This window comes from Galleria mellonella, unplaced genomic scaffold, assembly GCF_026898425.1.
Source record: "Galleria mellonella isolate WM207_F2 unplaced genomic scaffold, CSIRO_AGI_GalMel_v1 utg55, whole genome shotgun sequence".
Lineage (NCBI taxonomy): Eukaryota > Metazoa > Arthropoda > Insecta > Lepidoptera > Pyralidae > Galleria > Galleria mellonella.
Genome location: NW_026442115.1, coordinates 4,764,514 through 4,781,249, shown reverse-complemented (window position 1 = coordinate 4,781,249; position 16,736 = coordinate 4,764,514). Strand labels below are relative to the sequence as shown.

General features: G+C 31.8%; 3 protein-coding genes and 1 long non-coding RNA gene across 6 annotated transcripts in view; 2 read left to right on the top strand and 2 right to left on the bottom strand.

Annotated features, from left to right (window-relative positions):
• The window catches only part of LOC113521313 (glycogen-binding subunit 76A), a 59,452-nt gene that overhangs the window by 3,628 nt on the left and 39,088 nt on the right, over positions 1-16,736 (top strand). Inside the window, exons 2-3 of one of the 3 annotated variants that reach the window (XM_052898937.1) lie at positions 3,717-3,788; positions 13,457-13,486. In XM_052898937.1, coding sequence (XP_052754897.1) covers positions 13,484-13,486 — 3 coding nt within the window. In that variant the 5' untranslated portion in view covers positions 3,717-3,788; positions 13,457-13,483. Of the gene's footprint in view, positions 1-3,716; positions 3,789-13,456; positions 13,487-16,447; positions 16,608-16,736 lie in introns of those variants that run through there. The other 2 variants (XM_026906821.3, XM_026906818.3) reach the window with 2 other exon arrangements.
• On the bottom strand, positions 87-2,715 carry LOC128201563 (uncharacterized). Its single transcript, XR_008253291.1, has 2 exons — positions 2,156-2,715; positions 87-1,637 (listed from the first exon to the last, which is right to left on the bottom strand). It is a non-coding gene; the product is annotated as an uncharacterized LOC128201563 (long non-coding RNA).
• On the bottom strand, positions 6,604-9,487 carry LOC128201560 (uncharacterized). Its single transcript, XM_052898938.1, has 2 exons — positions 8,174-9,487; positions 6,604-7,649 (listed from the first exon to the last, which is right to left on the bottom strand). Exon 2 carries the CDS (start codon positions 7,642-7,644, stop codon positions 6,604-6,606), a length of 1,041 nt encoding a protein of 346 aa, XP_052754898.1. The 5' UTR covers positions 7,645-7,649; positions 8,174-9,487.
• LOC128201561 (uncharacterized) lies at positions 8,908-9,484 on the top strand. The gene is made up of 2 exons (XM_052898939.1): positions 8,908-9,028; positions 9,138-9,484. Exons 1-2 carry the CDS (start codon positions 8,968-8,970, stop codon positions 9,482-9,484), a joined length of 408 nt encoding a protein of 135 aa, XP_052754899.1. The 5' UTR covers positions 8,908-8,967.

Below are 16,736 nucleotides of genomic sequence, written 5' to 3'. Positions count from 1 at the left end.
GACGAACTGTAGGCTGTGATAACTCGAGGCTGTGCGCACGGACGAGATAGGGCTTGCAACAAAAACCGTAAAATGAAACCGATAACTGTAGAAATATAATATTTTATTGACAAATGGAATGTTTTATTCAGTTTAGAATGTTATTTAAATAAATATTATATAAAATAAACATAAATTTATACATCAAACATTTGATTTTGTTTTTTAAAGTTAAGATTTGTTTGAATACCCTTGCTTCCATTGCCGTAAAATAAACAAATAACACTTATACGTAGGTACGTAGAGAGTATTATATTCCTTGTACTTAACATTCCAGAGGCGCACTTTTTGTATTTGTTTATTCTCTTTTAAAAATAATTAATAAAATTAACGTAACTTTACCAACGTTTTATAAGTTTGGATGTATCTATCAAATACGTAAGTAAAATGTGCTTTTTATTTACTTGTACTGTTTTTAAGGTTATATTTTTAGTAACTAAAATAAATGCATATCTCGTAACATGCCATGAAATGAGGTCCCTTCGCAAAGTAGTCGGAGATGCTGATGGATTATATAAAGAATCAGACATGGCTTGTGACAGGACATACACGAACAGAAAAAAGGATTAATTATATTTTTGTGGAGTATCTTAAATAAATAACTAATTTATAATTTTAGAATTATGTGTCTAATTGGTCTTATTGTTATTTTTAGGTCCACGCCGTCATTTGACTGACAGTATCCCGATGACACTTATCTCCTTCACAATAGCAGCCTCAACTAGAAAGAGAGTAGTCTCACAAAGATTTGTTGCCACTGAAGAGCACCGAGTAGAGACAGAACAAATTTTGATAGAGAATCAGACAACACTAGTTCATATCTTATAGCTAATGAATGAGATATGACTAAATTAAAGTCAGCCATTGTACGATTTAATTAAAAATTTTTTAAAAAAATTTCAAATAATTTTTATTCAATTAAATTTAAAATATTATAAATGGTAATTCTTTATGATTCTACCATCCATTGTGAAGAAGGGGAGAAACCTCAATTTTGGTTTTTAAAATACTAATAGATTTTACAATAATACATTTCTAAAAATATACACTGCCAAACATAACAAGAGTTATTGGAATTATTAGTTAAATCAAGTTCATTATTGAAAATATAAGATTAAATTATGTCATTTAATAGTCATTAGTAATTTTGAAATATAAGTTTCATCTTATATAATTTTCAAATAAAAACACAATTACAATAAAATTTTATAATTATAAACTTGTTTCAATTTCAAATAAATAATTTTTAATGAATATTTTTTTTTAATTTCTTACTCCATACTAGTTATAATATGAATTAATTATAATAATTTTAAATTAAAATATACATTTACAACATAATATAATATTAATTTTAATTCACAGGTAGACAAAAATGTAACAATAAAAAAGTATTTGAAAATAGTTTTAAGATATAAGTACAAAAAGTATAGCTAGCTTATTTTGACTACAAAATTTTCTTTTGTGCTTCTTCATTTTGTATAGATGATGTAACTGCATCATATTATCAGCATATCACAAACAATACAGCAATACACTACTATTATTGTGGCTGTCCAAGGGTTTGTGTCATGCTACTAAATGAGTTTCAAAATCACCTGAAAAAAAACAAGTAATGTTAATTATTTTTAATTAGCCACATAGCCAATCCTGAATTTATGTGTGTCATGTTTTTTAAAACTATGATTTTGAAACAATTTTTTATAATAGTTTCAACCTGAATGCTAAATTTAGTGGTCTAATTTAACAAAAATTAATTGACATGAATTAATAATTTACTACATGTTTAACTAAGTTGGTTTCTTTCTAACATATTAGACATAGTTATTTTTATACAAAACCAGAGGCCACTAAGCTTATGGATCACCTAATGGGAAACGGTTACCATGATCCATGAATATTTGTAACACCAGAAGTATTATTATGCATACTAGAATACTTGTTACACACCATTATTAACTAGCTAGTTGTTCCCTACACAAACATCTGCTGACACAATTAAGCTTGTCTCAATAAAATAAACAAGTGCACACAATCACTGCAAAGTATTCTTTTTCCTGCTTTAAATTTATTTATGTACCTAATACCATCAATTAATAAAATTTAAGTTACAAACCTTTAGCTTTAACAACTCTCTGGAACAGGCATACATGGTGACAATTCTTTTTCTAACATATTGATTAATTCTTCAGAAAGTCGGTAATGATGAATATAATCCACATCACATAAAGTTGTTGATTGTCGGCATTTCTTACAATCATTTTCTATTTTAGCTTCTTTCAACAAATGGGTCATTACACATAAACGGGCAGCAATCGTTTTTAAACACAAATTGATAATTTCAATACAATTAATAATCACAGAATTCAAGAAACAAATAAATATATTAGATGAATACTATGCAAACAGCGTAGAAAACAAAGCTTTTGAGTTTGACATAAGAAATCGAGGCTGTAGGCTAGGCTGTCGGCGAAGGCGAGGCTGATTTTTGTTAGTGAATACCAAATACTATGGCAAAATGTCAAATCGCACAGCCTTGAGTAGTTCCCGTTTATGCCGCTCGTCTTTGAGCTCGTCTTTGGGCGCTAGTGTCGCGTCTTAAGAATTAGTGAATACCATTTCAATATTTCATCGCTGCGTCAAGGCTGATGTCTAGGCTGTTTGCTTAGAGAATAGCACTACTGGGATCATCGACAATTCTCATAGCTCGTCGTTGCACTGAGTCGAAAGGTTCACTGGTATCTAGGAGCTCCCGCCCATAAGTTTTTTTTTTATACAACTTAGAATGGCAAACAAGCTGACGGCCCACCTGATGGAAAGTGGTAACTGTTGCCTATAGACATGAGCAGTACCATGGACATAACAGAATATACTGTTTCGCCCATGACACCACCCATGCGTTTGCCATTCCTGAGGACTCAGGTGTATTCCTCCGTACCCAGTAAATTCACGCCATATCCCACCCTTCAAACCGAAACACAGCCATGCAAACACAACTGCTTTACGATTGAAACACGAATGGGACAGAGGTACGCATGGGGGGTGTCATGGACGAAACAGTATATTCCGTTATGTCCATGGTACTGCTCATGTCTATAGGCAACGGTTACCACTTTCCATCAGGTGGGCCATCAGCTTGTGTGCCATTCTAAGTTGTATAAAAAAAATGGAATAGTTTTAACATTTTTATGAGATTTTCATAATTTGTAATGCTCTTTTGGCAACACATGAGGCGACACAATATACTTTGTTATATCTATAGTACTGTTCATGTCTATAGGCGACAGTTGCCCCTTTTTATCTGGTGGGCCGTCAGCTTGTTCGCCATTAAAAGTTACTGTGCACGACGCACCTTTTTAGTTTCTTTTTAAATTTTATTAAAAAGATGTTCTTTTTATAATTTGAAGTCTGTGTCAGTTTCAGTTTTGTTTTTGCCTTCGCTTTTTTACTCCGTTGGTTTGCTATGTATATTTTTTATATTATTATATTATCTTTCTAAAACACCGTGTTTCCATACCAGCATACAGTCCTTTCGCCCACAGTTACATAAAAAAATTTCTTTTAAAAAATATTTAGTAAATATAAAGTATAGGAAATTAACTTTAAAAAAATAAAAAATTTGTAAGTCCGACGAAATATTGTACTCTATTTTTTGTCTGTCGAAATTTAAATTTCAGAGGGGGCACGTGTGAGATAACGCAGAGGAGCGGACTACAGTGCCAGTACATATCGTCGAAGGACCTAATAAGGTATCAATTTAATCCAAATTAATATTATTATGTTTGATCCAAATTTTGTTGGTGAATTATGTATAAGGCAATTATTACTTCTGTTATCATCATATTTTTATTGTCGTACTGCTGAACACTGATTTGTCTCTATATCTTCTTCTTTGTGTCTTTTTTCTATTATTTCTCCCTATATACGACTTGTATATGGATCTAATTCGAGTTTCTATTACGCCAGTGTATTATGGATAATATTTATTTGTTTATTGTAAATAGAAAAACTTTTGGGTGGAAATATGTCGTGTCGGAATGGGGCGATATCATTTTAATGACGTATCCCATCACAGATCATCATCATCATATCAACCGTTATCCGTCAGGAATTTACCAGAGGGAGACTTTGTACAAAAGTCGATTGCTTGGTTACCTCTGTCCCATTCGTGTTTCTACCGTGAAACAGTTGTGTTTGCATGACTGTGATTCGGTTTGAAGGGTGGGATATAGCGTGAATTTACTGGGAAACGGAGGAATAACACCTGAGTTCTCAGGAATGGCAATGCATGGGGGGTATCATGGGTATAACTGTATACTCTGTTATGTCCATGGTACTACTCATGTCTATAGGCGACGGTTACCACTTTCCATCAGGTGGGCTGTCAGCTTGTTTGCCATTCTAAGTTGTATAAAAAAAAATGGTCGAACTTATGCGGGCTTTTTTGTCAGTTTAGTTGTACTATTTACTTACAGTATGATTTTAGTACAACTAAATGAACAAAAAGTTTATTTTTGGTTGTTAGTAAAATATAATTTCAAATTTTCTTCCATAAAAAAAGACTTCAATAGTATCTAACGAACATTACAAGAATAATCAAATTACATACAAATACATTAATGTTGAATTGAAAATTCGTTTTTGAGGTAACTAAAAATTACTGCTTAGATAAAAATGTTTTATTTTTTGTCTAAATTGGAGCGATTCCAAACAAGGTTTTTGTATTCTATATAGATTACTTATTTAACTACCAATATTCAGTTTCATTTTAATAATGTAGAATATTTTATTTTTTTGTGTAATTTTTACTCGATTTACTTTTTATAATAGGTAGGTTGGTGTTACCGATTCCAATTTCATTCATTCGAAATTCGTCAAGTAATGTTTTATATCAGCCGTTAGCCGTCCATTGCTGAAGATAGACCTCCCCCATTGGGAGAGTTTTGCCACACTTGACAGGCGAGTTGACAGCCACCGTTACGCTTTTGGTGATGTTTTAAGAGGGACACTGCTGTCTATTCTTCGACCATTAAGTTCCTTAGTTGGCTCTTACGACACCCACAGTAAAGGAAGGTGTGACCCAGTAACGTTTATGTGATATATTTCAGTCGATAATTAATAATAAGCAGCAGTGGATAGTTAAAGGCTGATATAATAATAATAATAAAAATGTCTTCAAAGTCAGCCGCGGATTCATGTCGTATGTATCTGGCAACATTTCATAGCCTCAATTTAACGTGTTTGTTATTCTCGGATAATTATAAATATCAAGCGAGATAAAAGAAATTAAATTTTTGCAACTGTAACGTTTACTAAAAATTGGCCTTACCAAAGGATATTTCATTATTAAATGAATGGTTGGGGGCACGATATCAGATGATTTATTACCGGATGTTAGATGAACTTGAAAACAGATAAGTATGCTACCATAGTTTATAGAGAGGACCGTGCGTGCGCCCGATTGGGTAGAGATGGGCAATCCACCTGGGTGGGTTTAAAGTCTGGTGGGTAAAAACCGGGTGTTTTGGGTTTATTGGGTTTAAACCCCATAAACACCCAAATTTTTGGGTGTTTATGATTTTGTACTTCATCATCGTCATCTCAGCCGCAAGACGTCCACTATACTGGACATAGACAATATTATTATGCAGCCTACAGAATAAAAAACTTTTAATTTGATTTTGAGTTTATTAAGAAAGAGATGAAAGTAAAATGTAAAACTACAGTCAATCACTGTCAGATTCAGAGTTATTACAAGCGATGAATTGTATAGGTTCGATAGGCTCTATTTCGTCTAAACTGTTATGTTCATTTACTTGCTCAATGAAAGCTTCTAAGGTATTTTCTTCATTAAACTGAATGTCCTCGCATTCAGCTTTATGTTTAAGATTCCAGTTATAACAAATGAATGAAATTTTTTCAGTTCTTTCAGTTGTAAGTCGATTTCTTTTGTTATTATGTATGTAGCCTTGGATACTAAAGGAACGCTCAGTGGCTGCCGAAGTACAGGGAGCTGATAGAATACGAATCGCTACTTTGCTTAACTCAGTGGAACCACAAATACCTTTCCACCATATTAGGGGCTCAATGCTATCTAATGAGCTCCATACAAATCCTCTGGCCCAAAAGTTTTCTTTAGCTTTATAACACGCCAAATCTGCCATTACATTTGACAAACTTAAGTGTTGGCTTAAATTGTAGATAAACTCCATACCCTTAAGTTCTTCCTCTTGAGTAAGTTCGACTCCTAGAGTCCTGGGGTCTAGAATATATGCTGCAAAATGTATTGGCCTCATTGCCATATTGCATCTTGAAGATACTGATGTTAGAATCTGCTGTTTGCTTTCTTCGCTCAATGTCGAAATCTCATTTAATGCAAAACGTATCTTAGCTTGTACATCTCTAAATGTAATGTATGTGCGATGCAAACGATTCTGGTCGCTCTCTAAGTAAAATATGCTTTCAGTGACTGGTTCCAAAATACTTATACATTCCCCTGTCTTCGTCCAGAAATCATCACTTAGAATTAAATCTTTAATATCTCTTGAAATTACCACATCTTCTCTAACTGTTAATTAATAATAAATAATAAGCTATCTTATTTGCTTTCAAACTTTTTAACGAAGTAACATGACTTCCCCATCTTGTAGCACAAGGCAATTTTAGTGTTTGTGTAGAATCTTCACCCTGCCTTGATTTTATCAACAAGGAACTTAATCGTTGACTCCTTTTAACAGTTTTTATTATATTTATGGCTTGCATAATAAACACAGTTACTTCTTGTATCTTTACAATATCTTGGCACAACAAGTTAAGGATATGTGCACAGCAACCGAGAGGAACAACATGTGGATATTTGAGTTTTGTTAATTCGAATGCCTTTTGTATATTTCTAGCGTTATCGCCAATAAGTACAAGAAACTTATTTGCTCCATACACTTTCATTACTTTTTCAACTTCTTGGCTAAGGTATTCACTAGTGTGAGGATTACTTTCTGTATTCAAACTTTTAACGTATGCAGGTTGAGGTTTTGATATAAGAAAGTTTATTATTCCTTCATTTCTTAAATTAGACCAGCCATCGCACTGAAGGTGTAAGTAACTACAAGCATTTAGTTCCTCATTTAACTCAAAACGCATTTCTCTATATATTTTATCTAAGTATTTTGTCGCTAAAGCTTTACGTGAAGGTATTTTAAATTTTGGTTGCAATTTTTCGAAAAATTGTATCCATAAAGGATGTTGCACCATCGATAATGGCGTCCCTGTTACAAATATAGCTCTCGCTAATTCTGTTTTTATATGATCATCGGTGTCTTGAAACTCAGCATTTATTGTAGTGTTAGCAGACGACGAGGGGCTTATAAAAGAATCATTTGTCTCTATCTCTGACAGTCCAGACATTTTGGTTTTGGACGAGCTATCTTTTATAAGTTTCATAGAGTCTTTTAATGTTTCTGGAGATTTTGGACAAGTGATAAGATGTTGAAGCATTTTGGCAGCATTACTGAATTTGTAGACCTTATTACAAAGCTTGCAAGAAACAGACTTGTTTGGTAAAGTACGGTAGTGCTCCCATATGCGTAAATCTTTAGGTCTCCCCATTGAACCTAAAAAAATGAACGATGATTAGTTGGTCTGACGAAAATTCAACAATAGAGTGCCTATTTTTTTACAATGATTATTTCTTGTTATTTACAATAAATTTATTAAAAAAATAATAAAATAAATACAAAAAACCTTTGTAAAATTACATCTCCTCGGAGGATTAAACGCAGACGCTAGTTTATTATCGTATTGTTCTGTATTTTTCTCAGCAACTTCTTTAATTCGATTAGGTACTTACGCATATTATGTTAAAAATAAATATCTAGTACACATCTTAGGCTATCCACCATTATTATCCAATGACGACTCTCAGCTAACTATGCACTATCATCCAAAATAAACGTGTATGGAAAATTTTATCCCAGTCGGTTGAGGATTGAGGATAATTGCATCAACATACGAACATACCTACATACTTTTATTTACATAACGCAAGCTAAATAAAAGCTTGTAATAATACATCTAATTTTAAGTTAAAATTGTTAAGTGATCATGATATAATTGTATCATTCAAAAATCCACTTACCTTTAATTATTTCTTGTTAAGTATAAATATTATTTCAAATCTGCTCCCTTAATATGCACTTTTTTACTGCTTTTCCTACCTAACACGTTACCAGGAAGTCACGTTACCAGAGTCAGAGTAATAGTGAACACGTTTGACAGTGATTGTCGTCGCCTCATATTCAGCGTCGACGAATAGGGGAATCCCCAGTCATAATGTATTGCATGCGTGGCGGTCTTACTTCAAATCCATAAACAAAGAGATAATTACAGAACTCGATACTAGATGGCGCTGTTTTTGTTTGAAGAAAGTTTGCGGGCTAAAATACATAGAATTTCATCAATGACTTCCACAAAGAACAACATTTCTGTTTTTTCTAAGTCCGTATCTCTTCCGTATATTTCATAAGATATAAGCTTGGGCTACATTGTTATGCAACGTGATTTTGTCGCTGTCTTGCTAGCAGGGTTGACAGATATACGATTTAAATCGTACTCATACTATTATTTGTCTATTTTTTAATGTACGATCGTAAAGATTATGATCGTAATTCGCACAAAAACATACGACTTTTTGGTTACCTGGCAACATTTTTATTATGAAACGAACATGCTCACATCATCAGTCACATGCAACAATTTATTGGGGATTTCCCCTTCACATCTGGCAGTCCTGCTTGCTAGAATATAGGTAAGTCAGCCACAGTTACTGACGATCGATATTTAAAGGGTATTGTTTTTGTGCTAAATATTTCATAAAAACGTTATTTAATACTTTGTGGATTATTAATTTAGTTGATAATCACTGGAAGTAAAATGGATGCTAATTTGAGAGATCAAGATCTTCGTATAAAACAGTTAATAAAAGAAAATCTACGTAAGTACTCTTTTTATACCTAGGTAGGTAAGGTATAATAAACACAAAAGGTACTTAGATCGCGTGTGTTCGAAGCATTTATTCTAATAAATTTAATTTAAAATTGTAGAAAGAAAAAAATGTCTGCCAAACCGTAGCCGAAGCCGATCTCCAAATATATTTGGCGATAGTGAGACCCAGTGTCCAGATGATTTACCCAGCGTCGTCGCAACAAAGAAAAAAAACGAGGATAAAGTAAAAGAAAATTTACTGAAAGAAGAAACAAACTGTTCTAAATGCTTAATTTATGGAGAAGAGGATAAAAGAAATGAGTATTTCGGACTGTTAGTGGCTCAAGAATTTAAATATATACGGCCATGTGTGCGAACGAGGTGTTATGAAGAAATTTTAAAGTATCTACGGGAAGCAAAAGGCCAACATGTTGATCAACTGCAACATGAAAACACTGAAAATTAATTACTTTCATTTTATTATATATAGATTTTTAAAATTTCCTGAAATATTATTAGTTAACGTTTTATTTAATATTGTAGAATTGATCAATACAATTTATAAAAATAATTTATTGGTATTACTTACATATTTTCAAAAAAATACGTAAGAACCTATTTTTTTGGGTGATTATGGGAGTTTATGGGTGTTTATTGGGTTTTTACCAAAGCACCGGGTTTAAACCCGGTGCTTTGCCCATCTGTACGATTGGGTATACGTATCAGTGGGGCCGCTGGATCCTAATATTAACAATCTCCTAACTCCAAGCATCAGATAACGGAGCGGTTCCAAATTTAAAAAAAGAACACTATGTAGTTAATGCATGTCTCCGTACTTATCTATATTGTAATAAAATTGTTGTGACTGTGTGTGTGATATTAATTAGGAAGTAGATTTGTTAGCTTAAAGAAGAATATTATTTGTCGACGATGTTGCCTGTTCTATTACTATTTGAAGATTAGTAACCTTTTATGCGTTAAGCAGATTTGTTTTTTGGTTTATTGTTAAGATTTTTTTAAATGGGGAATGGTGAGTAACATGACTTCGTAATTGATAAAAAGTGTTGACCACCACTAGATATAAACTAGGAACTTCACGAATGTAGGTTCTTACGTTACTGAGGTTGATCATGGTGTTGTCATATTTATTGTATCCACGCGCGATGATTAAGGTGTTCTTCTGTCAAAGATAGAGCACAGATTTTTTAACTTACCGAAATACAACATTTGATATTAAAAAAGGCGAAACACAATTTGTTATAAAGTTTTTCCACAAGTAAGGTAAATCCTTCAGTACACTTTTATGTTCAAAGATTTTATGTTCTTTCTTTTATATACTTTGCCTATAAAATTTACGTCAAAATCGTTCCAATAATGTTAATACGATGACTGTGTAAAAAACAGGTAAACGATCAAAAATTTTAATTATTTAATGGGTCCTTTGTATCATAAAAAATCACGTATAAATTAAATTTTCTCTCGATTACATTATATCTACTTATACAAAGTATTTTTTATCACATAGTTGTATATGTAATATTGTTGTTATCTATTAGCGAATCAGTTTATAAACGATAGATTCATACTGTACTTAGTTCAGTTGGTCTATTGACATTGACACAAGATAATTCAATGATTTTAATATCAAGTTATTAAATTATAATTATTCCAGTGGAATATCCCCATGTATTGAGGGCATTTGTATTTATTTCATCTCTGTTATCTTAATTCATCTCCTTCCATTGTAATGGCGATACTATGAAGAACGTACACAGAAGTTCAAAAGAATATCAAATCTCATTCTAAGTCAGTATTGATGATAATAATCAGATCTAATAATAAATATTAATAACTAAAAACAATATCCTAGAATCCCGTTCAGTGGCTTCAGTAATAGTTTGTGGACTCGCTACGCCATTTGTAGTGAATAAAGCAAGTTTTAGGTCATCGGTGCCACTAGTCCTATTGTATCGTCCAATAATCGTTCAACTTTAAATGTGCAAGTAAAGTTTTTTTATTTACAAAAATATTTTGTTGTTGGTAATGAGGTTGAGATAAGAGTGTGTAGAGTTACCAATGTAGACAATTTTTTTTATACAGTATCTGGCAAATCAGATAAATGAATGAATGCAAATGAAGCACTTTCTTGTCGTTTTTGATATTGCCGTGAGTGTGATTATAAAACTATATGAATAACGTGATCTAAATAAATGTTAACAATGTTAATAAACAGATAAGTATTGTAATAATATTTGTCGGGCAATAGTCATACATTGAGAGAGGTCATGATACTATGGAGTGTGCGTAGAATAACTAGTATTTGCCTACAAACTGTATCCACTTGAGATAAATTGTGTAGATACTGGAGACACACGACGTCTGTATGTATACATACTTGTTACTTTAATAAAATCAACAATGTGTGATAGGACTCTAATCGTTCATTGCTTCGTTCTAATTAATGTGAATATAGCGTAGTTGCATTGTCCGAGATTTCTTTTCAATTTTTTCAGAATAATTACAATAGTTTTGCTTTTTATTAGGCTGTAATATCAAGAGTCCCATTATCTCGTAAGGCAGTTCTCGATAAGTAATCTATATATTCTTTATTGCACTTAAACAATACATGCGACGATTAGTTTAACAACTTGTTAGCAAGGGAGGACTTATCTCTGAAAGAGATCTCTTCCAGCCAACCCAGTGTAGTTAGAGAGAAAATAATTTAATTTGGTTAATCCAGTGCAGGAAAGGTACCGGTGAAAATAATTTAAATACAACAAACACAAATTATGAATAAATATATAAATAAATAAATACGTAAATCTTTTAGTCTAATGACTTAAAGTCTAATCTTATGGAGAACTATCTCAGAGTCTAATAAGTTAATGAAAAGAAGTTCTGTGATAGTATTGATGTAACTTGAAATTTTAAAAATACCTAATAATAATATCTTTTAAGTATTTATTATTAAATATGAATATGGTCTATATTCCTTGTTTTTTGTAATTCGACCCACATCCTTTGGAGAAAGGTGTTCAAACTCATGGATACCTACTATTCGTATTATTTGTTATTGATAGATAGACAGATAAATTATTTATTGTTAAATAAGAAATCAATACAACCTATATAATTTTTGTTTGTGTTCAAATTGACAATATTTTTCACATAAACTACGTACATGAATGCTTACGTGATTCTTCATATGAAATCAATATTATTTTTCCCTATTTACTCATTCATAATCTAAGATTTACTCATGCAAAATATTTGATCATCGTACACAAGAAATTTTGCGATATTTTGGATATGATATCATCGATTAGATCGTACGAATTTATCATCTATCCATTACGATGCATTATTACATACACTTAATTCAATTTGTGTATGCAATAAACAGCAGTGTAATCAAATTTATTCTGTCCTTATAATAGTCCCATTGTGTGTTCTTCTCTGATGGGATGACTGACACTATTCATTCATCATTTACAAGTTGAAAATGATGAATGAATAGTGTCAGTGAAAATGAAGCAACTAGCAATTTTAAAAATAACTAGTTATGTAATTTTATAATTCTCAATAACCGCATAATCCTTTGTTATTATTTACATAATCATTAAACATAATATATATTGTATTTACTATGCTTAGAAAAAAATATTAATCTGAAAAATATCAATATTAGGAAATTTGTACAGATTTAATTCATCGCAGATATCGAGTGTTTGTAGACAATATAAATGTAGTGAGCGGCGCATAACAGATTGCGGTTGACCGCAGGTCTCAGGTTCAATCCGTTGGCGAATTCAACACAATCGCTCATATGTTATTGCTGCGGCTTATTACTATTATTGTACTTTATAATTAAATTATTTACGTATTAGCCTACTTCATCCCATGTGTGTATTTATAGTATGCCAACTTCACAACAATTGGTTGGTTGTGTCGTTAATACGTCGAAAGGCAACAAAATAATAATCTTATTTTCATGTTTATAATATTATTAATATGTACTATGTATAATATATATATATATATATATATATATATATATATATATATATATATATATATATATATATATATATATATATATATATATGGCATTGATCTACGAAATCTAAAATGCGTAGTTTGGCAAGTGTATAACCATTATGTTACGATGCATGTTGCAATGTATTAATTAATTATCGACAAAAATATTTTCGGAAATGGCAAACAAGCTTTAAAATGACTCACTTTTTGGAAAGTAAAATTAAAGCTTATAAGTATAGCATCAGTAGTATCTACCATGAAAATCAAGAATACACTGTGACGTCTATGGTACCCATATTTTTCTTTTTAAACCTAAACAGTTTAATAAAAAAAAGAACTGTGTGAAAATACCAATGCAGTCGACTTTTGTATAAAATCTACTTTTTTTTTTACAACACAGGGAGCAAACGAGCATGCGGCTTACCTGATGGTAAGTGACTACCGCCGCCCATGTTCATCCACAACACCAACGGCATTGCAGGTGTGCTGCCGGCCTTTTAAAAGGGAATTAAAGTAAAATTTTTGTTTAAGAGTTGAGAGATATTATTTACATTTTTTAGTTACTGAAAGTTACAGAATATGTGTAATATAAAAGATTATTATTTGAGACGTATTAGTCCCGAGATATTAATTACTATAATCAATCACGTGCTCACAACGTGTACTAAATTCATAGCATTAATAATTCTGAAAAGATAGAGCAATGAATGTATTGTGAAACGTGTCACGTACTCATCCTTAGAAGTTTAGGCATTATTCTTTCTTTTATAGATCAGTGCTTTTGCGAAGTTTATCTTTCACATTTATCAATTAACACGATAAATACATTAATTTAAATTCATATTACACTAACACCAATTTTAAACAACTTATAGTAAATATGACCATTGAATTAACAACTTCTAACTACACTTTCTTGGGGGGAAAGGGATTGTTTGTAATGGAGACAGAATCCCATTGCTAGCAATATACCCAACCAGGTCGACCTCCTCGCGGTTCTCCCTGGAAACTATCATGGTTAATTCCTGATGAATTCATTCATGATGGGCTAACTGGCCTGTTTTCATTCTCATCTATCACCCTTCACTGGTGCTCCGCCAGCGTATCCCGTTAGCGCAGGTGGGGTTACCATACCATTTTCACCCATTAAAAAAAAAAAAAAAAAACTACACTTTCTACGCTACTCATATATATAAATAAAGTACATTTAATGGTGAATTAATTTATCTTTATTTAGCTATTCATGATTCGCTCAATTTTAATAAAATACACAAATTTTTCAGCAATACCCACTCTATTATAGCATTTTTGTTGAATATTATATAGGTATCTAATGCACTCAAGTATATAAATGTCGTTTATGTATTGTGCGAGGATTAAACTTGCAACAGTCAAAATATGTGTGTGTGTGTGTGTTAAACCGTCACCATCATGTAACTTTCATATTTATTACTTGGACTCCACTAGTAGGTGTTTTTGTGGGTCTGTAGTCTGCGTAAATATTTATTTAGGTATCAGTGGGGACAAATAAGTCTGGCAACGTGTTTAGATAAATAGCACGTCGTAAAACTGTTGGCATTATTATTTTCTTACTAAATAAAATAATTAGGTCAGGTTTATATCTAAATCAAAAAATTGCAAATGCATTTTATTATCGTCGTCATATACGTATATGAGCACATCGGATACGTATCTAACCTGTATCGTAACTATTCATACAAACAAACAAACAAACATACAAAAAAGCAATTCTTTCCTCTTTATAATATTATTTTTGCTGTAGAGAAGAGAAAGACTGGAACAAGCTGCTATTTAATTAGTTTTTACGCGCGACTTCGTTTGTCTAATTGGGATATAACTGAGTTGTGACCATTTTGTGTTACTAACGCATACTTACGAAAAATTATTTTACCTCTTTTAAGCATTTTCGTTTTGTTCTTTTTTGTATATGTATTCTTTTATTTTTTTAAAGTACCAATATCTGTTGTTATTTGTGTGCTGTAAGTAATAGCAATAAATTATCTATTTATCTATGTGCTGATTGACTGAGATAAAAAGTAGCCTAAATTCTGTTCCATCTTGAGCCTTTAATACGCCAAGAAGTAACATTAGTAAGGGCAGAACGGAGAACTACGAATTTGTAGATATTTATAATGCAACAACTAAAACGCACCATACAAGTGATGTAGCCTAACGTGTCTAGCATGTAAGCTTACAAATATGACGGGACCATTGAATTATAATGATAAAATAGGTACATTCATTTCAGTCGTTATAATTTTTTTATATAAGCGTAAACATAAATAAATAAAAAAGGTTAAATCTCTTAAAATTTCTTTATAATTAAAATTTTAAAATTTCTTTAAATACTTTACAGCAAAAATAGGTAACTGAAATGAGTAACACAAAATTGTTTGAACTTAAGTTGCCCATAATAATCTCGCGCCAAATTTTATGTGGCATGCCAAATTTTATACACGGGTTTTCAACAAATATCTAGTGCACCACCGAATCTTAAATATAATTTTTTTTTTGTTCAAATGTAATCATGCCAGTAATTTTCCATGCGAAAATCGTTAACCCCTGAACGATAAGAGAGAGTGTAGTTACTACAAGCGTCGTTCTATTGAAGTAACTAACACAGTTAATTATGTCCTGTCTCAATTTATTTATCAAAAGATTGTTTCTGTGCAATTTATTTAAAATAACATTTATTTAAGTCTCGTTTAAAGCATAAGTTATTTAGTTCTTGAACTAATTTATTCGTCATTATATAATTTTTTTTGTGCAACTTAGAATGGCAAACAAGCTGACGGCCCACCTGAAAGAGGACCATCGCTTATAGACATGAGCAGTACTATGGACATAACAGAGTATACTGTTTCGCCTATGATACTCGCCAATGCGTTGTCAATTTATATACCCCCTATGATATAAAATGACCTTCTATAATTATTATTATTTCAATAATATTTATTATTAGTGTATCTCGTCATACAATGTGCCACTCTTACCTTTCGCGTGAGTGTCGTTTGAGGCAACTAAGGATACTTACTTAATGGTCGAGTTAGTCAAGCAGTTGCTACCTTGCCTGTCAAGCGTGGCAAGTAATGGCAATATCTCCCCTTATGGGGAATGGCCATAGGCCATGTTTAGCAGTGGACAGTTAACAGCTGATATACTAATTTGTCTGTGGCATATCACAAATTCAAAATAAATGGGCCAAGATGGCTGCAGAAAGAAAAAGTTGCATAAGTTATTTTATCGGTCATATTAGAATTCACTAGAAAAGTAAAGAATAATTCAATATTTATTGTGGTCTAGTGATGTGTAATTAGGACGAGGGACCGAGGGAATTTTCTTCTCTCTAGTACAAGTCCTGCGCGCGCATTAGTTTGTTAGTGACATCCTTTAGCGACGCACTCTCGCGCATTGACTGTGGTACACTATATCAGATACAGCTTCTTAACATTGTAATTTATATAATTTTGCTATTATATATATTGTGATAATATTTGTGTATGTGTGTCTGCCATGAAATGGATTTTCAGGTAAGTGATATAAAATCAAATTTGCATTTTGAAACCAGTATTATGAAACTATTTGTAACTTTTTCTATTTATTTTGTTATGAAAAACTGTGAAATTAAGTAATGTATGCAACATTACAAATTTTTTTTC

What these genes read in the sequence shown, in the direction of transcription:
- LOC128201560 (XM_052898938.1), bottom strand. Translation starts at nt 7,644, where the DNA reads ATGGGGAGACCTAAAGATTTACGCATATGGGAGCACTACCGTACTTTA.
- LOC128201561 (XM_052898939.1), top strand. Translation starts at nt 8,968, where the DNA reads ATGGATGCTAATTTGAGAGATCAAGATCTTCGTATAAAACAGTTAATA. An exon ending in GTTAATAAAAGAAAATCTAC is followed by an intron (nt 9,029 to 9,137) that starts GTAAGTACTCTT and finishes TTAAAATTGTAG; the next exon opens with AAAGAAAAAAATGTCTGCCA.